This window comes from Eriocheir sinensis, chromosome 68, assembly GCF_024679095.1.
Source record: "Eriocheir sinensis breed Jianghai 21 chromosome 68, ASM2467909v1, whole genome shotgun sequence".
In the NCBI taxonomy this organism is placed as follows: Eukaryota; Metazoa; Arthropoda; class Malacostraca; order Decapoda; family Varunidae; genus Eriocheir; species Eriocheir sinensis.
The window spans coordinates 7535774-7547132 of NC_066576.1; the positions used below are offsets into that span (position 1 = coordinate 7535774).

At 51.0% G+C, this 11359-nt stretch overlaps 1 protein-coding gene across 1 annotated transcript; it reads right to left on the reverse strand.

The window, feature by feature from the left end:
- Positions 1–1394: 1394 nt before the first annotated feature.
- Positions 1395–10490, reverse strand: LOC126988299 (proteoglycan 4-like). The gene is made up of 7 exons (XM_050846361.1): positions 10045–10490; positions 4092–6859; positions 2943–3191; positions 2582–2712; positions 2110–2461; positions 1830–1996; positions 1395–1619 (listed from the first exon to the last, which is right to left on the reverse strand). The coding sequence occupies exons 1-7, from the start codon at positions 10305–10307 to the stop codon at positions 1395–1397; spliced, it is 4155 nt and encodes a 1384-aa protein (XP_050702318.1). The 5' UTR covers positions 10308–10490.
- Between the last annotated feature and the right edge of the window lie 869 nt (positions 10491–11359).

Below are 11359 nucleotides of genomic sequence, written 5' to 3' on the forward strand. Positions count from 1 at the left end.
GGGCTGGGGCCGACTACCATCCAGGCCCCTCAAGCAAGCTTACCGGCGCTATAGGCGTAAAAAAAATAAAAATAAATAAAAAAAAAAAAAAAAAGGAAATAAAGTCAAAAATAATAAAGAAAACAAGGTAACAACTATTTTTAGATATGTTTAAGCGCCATCAGTGACTCCGTTTGGCTTGAGGAAATATCACGCGAAAAGGGGTTAAAGATATATGACCCAAAAATATCTCTCATGTAAAAAATAATCCCTGATCAGAAGTAGATGCGACCTAATATTAGCCGATGGTGGGGCTGGAAGGATGCTCAGAGGAGGTTAATTATATAACCAATCACGCAGGAAAAAATACGGAAATGACCCAAAATAGATACGTGGTGATATTATTAGCAGAAGCGGCCTTGTGAGACAGGTGATGAAAAATTGGGTGAAGACGGCGGGGGCGCGGGGGAGGCGAGTGCGTGTCGGGGGCTGCGGGCTGTTCCGGGGTGGATGAGCTATTAATTAAAGGTGTTGCGTTGGCCAGGTGTGCCCCGAGGCTGTGAACACTGCTTCATCTTCTGCCACTCCCAGGCAAATACACGCTCCGTAGTTGCAGTTGGAAAGTTTCGTTTAGTCGGCGCAACATCTGTGGTCATATGCCGGAGAGGCAGGAGGGGAAGGAGTTATAGGAGAAGGGAACAGATCACAGGAGACGGGACACAACCCCCGATTAATACTTGGTACCCATTCACTGCTGGTTGGACAGGGGCGTAGAGTATCGGAAAACCCGCCCAATTCTTTTCACTCCGCCCGGGAATCGAACCCGGGCTCTCTCGGTTGTGAGTCGAGTGTGCTAACCACTGCACCATGAAGTCCCCTCACACGCTCGGTGTTCCGTGGTGGAGTGGTTATTATGCTCTCCTCATATTCGAGAAGATCCAGGCACGATTCCAAGGCAAGTGGAAAGGGATCTGCAGTCTCCTTCAATTCGTGCCTCCTGTCCACCCAGCAGTGAGTGGGTACCGGGTGTCGGTCGGGGGTTGTCTCGCCTCCCTGGTGTGTGGGTGTAAGACGCCATCTTTTTCCCGTGTCTCAAAATTACCAATCCCCCTGACAAATCACACCCCTCCAACACCACCCAGAGAAATACTAAGCCAGCCCTTTCCCGTATAAACCACTTTCCCCAGTTTCATAGCTTTTCCTCACACCACCTCGAGAGTAAGGAGCATTTAGGATCTCACCTGCCGACCCCTATCGGGATATAAGAACATAAGAACATAAGAGCGTAAGAAGTCTGCAAGAGGCCGGTCGGGGATATACTTTACCCTTTTCCGTGTGTTACAGGGTAGTACTTTATTTCTTTTTTTTTACGAGTACTTGCATGTCTTTTTTATTCTAGTCAAGGTTGATTTTCTTCACGCAGAACTTAATCTTTCGCATACTAAATTGGACAATCTTGGACTCTTGGGTTTAACGTGCACGTCAACACTTAGGTTTGGTTCCCCAAAATAAACGGGAGAGAGAAAACGAGGCCGAAGCAGAGAAAACGGTTCTGTACTCACCGGTCCACGGGGAGACTCGCGCATGAAGAGGGCGTGGACGGGGACCTCGGCGGGGGCTGTGGGCGAGGGGGTGGGGTCCTGGGGAGGGGAGAGAGAGAAACAATGAGGAACGCGAAACAAAAGTAGAATAGTGAAGTTATTATCATCATTATCATCGTTATTATTACCACCATTATTACTATTCTACATATGCTTATTATTAACACTATCTTATCATTACTGTTAATTACTGAGTGTGTGTGTGTGTGTGTGTGTGTGTGTGTGTGTGTGTGTGTGTGTGTGTGTTACTTTTCGCAGGAAGCGCGCCAGCATGCCGTAGGGAGTCTTTTTGCGGGGGGCGCGGTCCCCTGTCTTCCCTTTGCGCTTCTGGTTGGGCGTACCGTCGGGGGACACGCTCGCCACGGAGACAGTCTCTATATCCTCCTCGGGCGGCGGCGTGGGCGGCGTGGCGGGGCCTGTCCGGGGCGGGGCACGGGGGGATAAGACAAACGTAAATACTTATTTCCATATATCTATATACACACACACATGCACACGCACACGCACACACACGCATACACACACACACCTGTCATCCCGGGCAGCTTCACCCCGATCTTCTCCAGCGGCAGCCGCCTTGGCCTGCTGAGCGGCTTGCTGACCCCCGGGCACGGCCCTCGCCCCTTGCTGACCTCGGGCTTCACTGGCCCCTGATACATGGCCTGTGAGGTGGCTGGCCTGGGCGTGATGACCCCAGGGGTGGGCGCCGCCGCCTTGGGTGTCGAGGGGCTTATGAGTTTGGGCTTGGTGAACAGGGCCCGCACGCCCCCCGCCCTTACGTCCTCCGTGTTGGTGGCCTCGGCAGGTGGCTTCGCGGCCTCATGCTTAAGGCCGGCCCCTGCTGGAGGCTGCGGGGCGGAGGACTTCCCGCTGCCGACACGCTGCTGATAAAACTACGTCACTTGTTGTTGTTCAAAGTTAGGTACTGATGACACAGTTAATGCCACACTGAAAAGACTGGACCTTCAGGCCTGAGTGTGGAGGGCGTGACTGACACTCACCTGACCCAACTTGAAGCCTCGGAAGGCGAAGTGTCCGGCGGCCTTGCTGGTCTCCGACGCGGAAGCCCCGGAAGACAGGGCCGAGTCATGCGTTGGGGGCGTGCCAATAGGAGGGGCGGGCGCCCGCACGCCTGAAATAAGGCAAAAAAAAAACACCTAGAGTCGGAAAATGTTAAGTTAATATCCTACACATTTTGTATTTGTATGTGTTTCACTGTGTCTGGAAACGGTTGAACCTGATGACCTTGAACCAGGTGTTGTGACCATGGCGGCTAAACAGTCCCGAGGTAACAGCGAAGTGGCCTGATGTCACCCCGGGATTGAACCAAGAAATAATCAACACACAATAGAATGAACCTACGGCGTCGAGGGACAGTCAGGGGCTGGCTTGGGACATCGACGGCCTTCTCGACAGGCTGCTGAGGTTCCTTGGGTGCGCGGCGGCGGGACGGGGGCGGCATGAGGCTGGGGGAACCGCGCCTCGGGGGGGAAAAGCTGGGGTCTGGGGAGGCCGGCGTGGAGCCCGAGACGGAGGAGTCGCTGGAGTATACCACCTTGTTCTTGCGCAGCGTCTCGCGTGTCCACGAGGTGTCGCAGATCGGGGACATGCCTGAGGGGAGACGCCATTAGTTTTTCATTTTCCCTGTCTCTGTGCTGCCTCTCTGTCTGTCTGTCTACCTGTCTATGGCTATCTGTCTATTAACCTGTCTGCCTTTGTCTGTCTGCCTGTCTATGGCTATCTATCTATTAACCTGTCTGCCTTTGTCTGTCTACCTGTCTGTCTGTGTACCTGTCTGCTCTTTTATCTGTTGTGTCTGAGCATCTTTGTCAATGGTTTTGTAGCTGCTGGTCTAGGTGTCTGTCTGTCTGTTTATCTGTCTGTCTGTTTATCTGTCCGCCCATCTATAGAGTTGTCACTATCTACCAAAATTCCCCTGCCTATCTGTCCGTCATCACTTTTAAGAGTACAAGACTAGTAGCTGTACCTATTACTGCCGGAAAGTAGGGGTGGCAGGACTCAGCTGGTGGTGGTGGTGGTGATGGCAGTTGTGGTGGTGACGGTGGTGATGGTGGTGGCGTGGTTGGCGGAGGGACTTACTAGCTGTCAGCGGAGAGGGCCCGTCAAGTGTACTGGGTCGCTATTAGGCTCGGGCAACACTACGTTAGCTGGGTGTGTGTCAAGGGTAATTGCCAGGTTCAGTTACTTCGCACAATACGTTATAAGATGTACAGCATACTAATACACTTTTTTTTTTCAAAGATTTACAGCAAAAGTATGACAACAAAATACATGAATATATATAGTTTTACCTAGAAGAATTCTACTCTATACTCGGGGGAAAGGAGGGTCTGAGGCTTAGTACTTGTAATGGCGAATCGCTTTCCTTTCTACTGCCCTGGGTGACGCAATAAAATGTTAGGAAGCAGGAGTGGGGCGTATGGAGAATTGGTGGGGACACAATGATGAAAGAACACACACACACACACACACACACACACACACACTCACCCGTGGCTCGCTTCCACTCGTATATCTCGATGTCTTCCTTGGACAGCAGCCCCAGACGGAGGTTCTCGTCCATGTTGTGCTGCAGCAAGTAGTTCTCGATGTCCTCAGGCCTCCACGAGGGTGACTTGTTCCGGGGCGGGTCGGGGGCGGCCCTGCGCCTGCTCAGGGCCGCCGGGGCATGGAGGTCATCGCTGATTGTCACTTCCGGGGGCGGGCGAGGTGCCGGCCTCTGGCTCCCTGCTGCCGCGGCCTCGTGGTAGACGATGTCCTCCTCCGTTAGCAGGCCCAGTTTGACGCTCTCTTCCCGGCTGCTTTGAAGGAGGTAGTTTTCTATGGCCTCGGAGGTCCAGCCCTCAGATTTTGGAGAGTCTGTCTCAGAGGTCTTGGCTTTGGCCTTCTTGTCCTTGGATCCAAAGTGAAGGATGTTGAGCGGCAGGAAGGAGCTGGTCTTGCTTTTGTCTTCGTTCTCTTTATTTTTGTCAGACACCTTCTGCGTGAATTTCCCGAAGTTTGGAGAAAGTCTGTTCGCCTTCTTTTCCCCTGCGGCCACTGTGTCTCCCCCCGAGACCTTGGCAGACTCCCGCTGCCCGCGTACTGGAGAATCTTTCACTTCCTCGAACATAAACTCGACACTCTCTTCACGCTGGCCTCCAAGGTTACGCGGGGAAGAGGGCGAGGGAAGCTCCTCCTGAGCCACGAAGCTCCGTAAGCTCTTTATTTCATCGCAGTTGTTGAGCGAGTCCCTGCTCAGGGTAGTGTCCAGACACTCGCTGGTGCGGCGGCTGCCACTCGAGTCAATGTCGCCTGAGTACTCCGAGGTCTTGGTTCGGCTGGAGGGGCGGCTTAGCGAAGCTGCGTGAGGGGCGGGGGAGGGCGAACGAGGTGGCGACTCCTGCGTCATGGTTTGCAGCTCTCCATAAGAATTGAAAGGCTCGTTGGGGCAGTTGTACAGCGAAGGCGACTGCTGAGTCTCCAACAGTGCGGAGTCCAGCGTGCTGAGCGCTAAAAACTCTTCAGGGTCAAGGTCAGAATTGCCGGATGACAAATCATCGGCTTCGGGACTAGAGGGAGGGCTGCTGGGTGGGGTCAGTGCAAGGCTGGCATCAGGAACGGTGGGAGGGCTAGGGATGGGGCTGCTGGGGGAGCTGCGGGAGGGACTGGCAATAGGTGACGGAGTCTTGGAGCGGGTAGGATTCCTTACTCTGTTGGTCCTCCAGTCGGGCGACCATTTCTCGGTAGATTTCTTGGGGTTGATGGGCTCGGTGGGGGTGGTAGAGCGGGTGGAGGTGGCTGGGAAAGTTCTGTCAGTGCTCGCCGGCTGATCTGCATCACTTCGCACGGACTTCTTAACTTTGCCCTTCGTGTCTTTGGGTATCTTGGGGGAAACTGACTCCACTTTGTCCTCGTGGCCCTCAGCAACACACGGCGCGGCCTCAGCCTTGGCCAGGACGGTGCGCGGGGAGGCAACCGGGCCCCTGAACGGAGGCGTAGTGGTGGAGTACTTGGAGCTGTAAGGCTTCGGCACCAGGTTGCTGTTGCCTAGGGGCGGCGTGTGATAGACGGGCCGGTACTGCTGAACCGAAGACTCCAGGATCTCGGGGAGCACTCGCCGCGGGGCCACAGGAGAGTTAGATCCCGCTATGCCCTTGGCGTTCTTGGGAGAGGTCTTCGGAGAATTTTTCGGTGACATTTTAGGCGAGGACTCCACCATCGCTTGGGCCAGCTTGTTGTTGTGGGCTTTCTTCGGGGAGGAAAAGGGTGATCGCCATGACGTGTTTGTCTTCTTAGGTGACCTTGGGGTGTCATGGAGGGGCTCCTCGACATAAATATTTGGTGAATCAGACACGGGAGACGCCCTTCCCTTGAGGGGACTACTGAATTGTTGCTTGTTTGGGGACTGGTTGGGAGGAGTCTTGGTGGTGCTGGATATGTTTTCAGGAGAGGTGCGGGCGGAGTACGTGTTAGAGGGGTGTGTCTGGGCGGTGGACCTGCTGGCTGGGGACTTGCTGATGGGGGACTTGTGGGAGGAAGATTTCACCTTGGGTTTGTCTGTGGGAGACTTGGTGGCCTGAGATCTGCCGTTGGAAGAGCGTTCCGTGCAATGGTCAAGGGAGCGTTCCATGCGGGGGTCAGAGGCGGCCCTCGTGCAGTGGTCAAAGGATCGCTCCATACGGGGTTCAGAGGAGCGCCTCGTGTTGGGGTCATAGGAGCGTTCCGTGCGAGGGTCAGGGGAACGGTTCGTGCGGGGGCCGGGGGAACGGTCCAAGCGAGGGTCAGAGGAGTACCCAGTGCGGGGGTCATAGGACCGTTCCGTGGGAGGGTCAGGGGAGCGCCTCGTGGGGGGATCATGGGAACGATCCTTGCGGGGTTCGGGAGAGCGGCGATCCATATCAATCGTAGCCTCGCCGACGGTGGTCCAGCCTTCCTCAAACGTCCCGCCGAAGAACCTGTCCTTGTACATTCCGGGGTAAGGCTCCTCCGGCAAGAAATCCAGGTCGTCCTCCGACTCCACGTTGTACAGCTCGGAGGCGCGGCGGGAGCGGTGGCGGCGGGCGTGGGCGTCCATGGCCACCACCGCCTCCGTCTCCTCCGGGCTCGAGACAAAGATGGCCGGGGGTGTGAGGACCCGCGGGGGAGGCTGACGAGGCTTCCTGAAGTGAGCAAAAATGGTCTTCAGGAAGTTTTGTGGCGCCTCAACGCTGCCGCGGTCAGGAGACGACGAGGCGGACGACGAACCCCGGCGACCACGGAGACACCGGGGCAGGAACCTGTGGAGGGGGAGAAGAAACGTGCAGTGTGTGTGTTTGTGCGTGGGATTCTCCGTGGTCTAATCATGCACTGAATTTGCGATCGCCATCCAGTTCCCTCCCCGAATGAGATTTGAAACACTGGTGACGAGTCTTTGGGTATAACCACCTCCCCTCAGGATGATATCCCCGACTGACACCCGGTACCCATTCACTGCTGGATGGGCAGGGGGCACGGATTAAACTAGGCTACCCATCCGTCTACACTCTGCCCGGGAATCGAACCCAGAAAGTTTCGGTTGTGAACCAATGTGTGTGTGGGAGGAGGGGAGGGGGGGGGGGCTAACAGATACATTTATAAATATGGCCCCACACACAAGTAGCCACGGACAGTCTCCACAAGGCAGTTTCTCAGCACTAGTTTTCACCCGGTATTTATTTTCCACAAATCACTCTCCTCTTGAAACGTTTATTCCTATTTTATCTAACTACACGTTCAATAAAATTACTATAGTCATAAATATAATAATTAGTTTCTCAGTTTCAGCAGATTTCTAATTGAAGTTCGGCGTATCTTGCACAAATTGCTTCTACTACTAAGATATTTTTGAGCATAAGTACCTGACGAGCATCTTCACAAATCTTATTTTACTCATAAACTTCGATCAAGTCACCAGCCAGAAATCAACGTCTTCCCTTTTTTACTGAATAGTTGTTTTCAGCCAAGGGATTGATGTATGAATACCTTTATGAAAATTCAGAAGAACCTAAACTCCTTATGTGACAATGGGACCAACTCTAATCCAAAACTCAACATGATACAAGAAAAAACTCGAAAATTACAACAAACTCCCGTTGCTATAACTGCAATAGAAAACACTAATACACTGTTTGGGGGGGGGAGAGAGAGAGAGAGAGAGAGAGAGAGAGAGAGAGAGAGAGAGAGAGAGAGAGAGAGAGAGAGAGAGAGAGAGAGAGAGAGAGAGAGAGAGAGAGAGAGAGAGAGAGAGAGAGAGAGAGAGAGAGAGAGAGAGAGAGAGAGAGAGAGAGAGAGAGAGAGAGAGAGAGAGAGAGAGAGAGAGAGAGAGAGAGAGAGAGAGAGACCTCTAACTAACCTTCTACAAACAATACAGAAGCCACAGTAACTTCGTGGGGTCCCGGAATACACACTTTCACACACACACACACACACACACACACACACACACACACACACACACACCTATTACCCCCCCCCATTCATGCATATATAAATGCCAGGAAATATGGACCTATATGCATATATATCAGTGCTGGGCACTTCCGCTAATTAGTTCGCAATAGCGGAAGTTCTATTTCATTTGCGGATTTGCGTTTGCGACAAAAAAGTCGCTAATTTGCGGATTAGTGTTTGCGGCAATACTTCCGCTAACCTCCGCTAACACGTGGAGGAGCCAGCCCGGTTCAGCCCGTACAGCCTCAATCTGATAGGTTCTCCAGTAATATCAAAATAAAAACTCATTAACTTCAAAACTTTAAGTTGTTGCCTTTTCCACTTTTTGCGGTGTCAAGTTTTGTGGCGGAAGACTGTAAATATTGTGTGGCTATTTGCGATAGCGGATTTGCGATTGCGAAAGTTATGGAATAAGTAGGCGGATTTGTGATAGCGGAACTTTAAATTCGTTAGCGACGCCCAGCTCTGATACATACATATATACATACATATATATATATATATATATATATATATATATATATATATATCTATATATATATATATATATATATATATATATATATATATATATATATATATATATGAATATTATCATTTATTTTCAGGCACCTATCGGATAGGCATTCACCACATGACTGCTAAGCCCTTTACAATCCTCCACAGTTAGTAAACCTTTACTTTATATCTTTGCCGACTCGAGTAATTATATACAGCTCACATTACGACATGTACACCCCGTTCCCTTACTGCCAAAACTTTATTAATATCACTCATTTAATCAGTTTGTGAATTTAAGGTGTCAGTTTGAAGCACCTCCATCCACTTTCCTCTTGAATTAATTTACAATTAATATACAAGCGTGTTTAAAAGGTGTCGTTAACCCGAACACTACCGACCGATTGAAATATTTTTGGCTTGCCCAGTACCGGACATTTTTTGGGGGGAGGGAGCTTAAAAATCTTCCACGTGATGGGAAAAGTGGAACAAATAAGAAAAAAAAAACATATGTCATAGACCTACTTTTTGCAGGAGAACTCCAAAAAGTGTTACCACGGTGTGGCTGGAAACGGCCCCAGTACGTGATCGATGGTTTATGGAGGATTTGACAAGTGATAGAGGCCAGGTAGCCCATTCTTGTTGCACACAGGTGTAATATACTCCAGAGAGCACCGTTTCATGGGGTATAAGTGTGGGATTTTCAGAATTTTCAGGACAGTAGAATCTCGCGTTACAAAGGCGGCTCAGTAAAGCCTATATCCTCATCTGGCACATAACCCTTGTCCGAACCAGAGTCTGAGAGTGCTCCCACGTCTTCTTCAGATGAGGAAACCTAAAACTCACTGTCTATCGCTATATAGCAAAACGAATGGGCCGCCGAGACATTGTTTACACTTGGTCTTGATCTTGATGTCACAGGTGCCTTGTGATTCCTACCCAGCTTTGGGTAGTGTTGCCAATGCTACTCGCGCAGTGTTGTCATTGTCTGCAGCAGTCTCTGAAGCAAAAATAAACCCCCTACATAAACTGTAACAGTGTTTAGCAAGCCAGACGTGCACCCGTGTCGCCAGTATTTCCTGCAACCATAGGCGCTGACGTGTATCCGCGTCGCCAGTATTTCCTGCAACCATAGGCGCTGACGTGTATACGCGTCGCTAGTACTGTACGGGTTAATATCTAAACCACATGGGTGTCATTCCAAAATTCTTCAATATCTATCATACAAATCTTTCATTATAAAAACATTTAAATCAGTCAGTTGACTTCTAATCTTCATACTTCAAGTAAGTCTCCACGAACCGTTTGCCTTCCAAGATAATGCAAACTGAAACACTAGCACCATCACTACGACGCATGTTGAACGTAATCATAAGCATCCGCGCACGCACGCACACACACACACACACACACACACACACACACACACACACACACACACACACACACACACACACACACCCCAAACAAACTCTTCAGGTCATCCAGGTCTCACCGAATAGGACGAATAATCTTTGAACGCTGAATCTTAGCTCCTGCTCCCCCACCAAAGGCTTGCTCTTCCTCCTCCTCCTGCTCCTCCTGCTCCCTTCGCTCCTCTCCCTCGTTCTGATCACTGGTAGGAATCCGTGAGGGCCTCGTCCAGCCTATCCTTCGTCCAGGCCACAAACACGCCTTGGACTCTTGGTTCAGGAACACTCGCGCGCCACAGGAGACATGATCAGCACTACAACAGCCCCAGCCACGCGGCCACACCATCACCTCACCACCACCTGACTACCCGCCGCTGCCCCCCCCACGCCTCGCCCTACTTTGGCACCCAGAAGCCCCGCAGGACACTCCTCCACGAAGATAATCGCCCCTCGCCGAGCCCCGCCGTGTGCCGCCTCCCTCACCTTGCCTCCATCACGCACTGACGCTCGGTTGCCGCTCCCCGGCTGTTTTTGCTTGCACATTTTTCTTCTTTTCTTTTCTTGTGTGTTTTGCCTGCACCGTAAACCCTTGCAAACTGTTCTTACCGACACTAAGCTCATATTCCTTCTATTTACGTATTTATCTATTTATCTCTTTCTCTAATTGTATGTTTTGACTGTACTGTAAACCCTTGCAAACTGTTCTAAGACACTATGCTCCTGTTCCTTTTATTTTCCTTTTTATTTGGTCGATCATCTATTTACTGATTGGATGTTCGATGTCATTCCAGCTGTTCGTATGACTGTCATCTTCCTTGTTTTGTTTGTATGCCTTAGTCAACCTAGAGCCTCTTCCATACCTCACAACCCCCCCTCTGTCCTCCTGGGGGCTTCGTGATGCAGTGGTTAGCACACTCGGCTCACAACCCAAAGAGCGGCTTTTCCGATACCCTACGCCCCTGTCCACCCAGCAGTGAATGGGTAGCATGTATTAATCGGGGGTTGTGTCCCGTCTTCTGGGATCTGTTTCCTTCTCCTATATTTCCTTCCCCTTCTGTCTCTCTCCGGCATATGACCACAGATGTTGCGCCGACGTAACGAAACTTTCCAACTTTTTCGCTGGTCAGGGTCGTGACGCCATGACGATACCCAAACGACTAATCAATCATTCGCTGGTCAGGGTGGCAAGATATGACCAAAACATCCCGCTAAGAACTGCTCGACTCTCACACCTCACAGCTTCTAGGAGAGTAGAGTAACGGGGGTTGGTGAAAGTAAGATCTATTCCAGAGAGAGCTGATCTACTGTCATGTTTGGTAATTAAAATGTATTGTAATATTTCTTTACTCTGCCTCATCTTGTTTTATCAGATGTTTCAGTACCTTCCAATCTTCATTC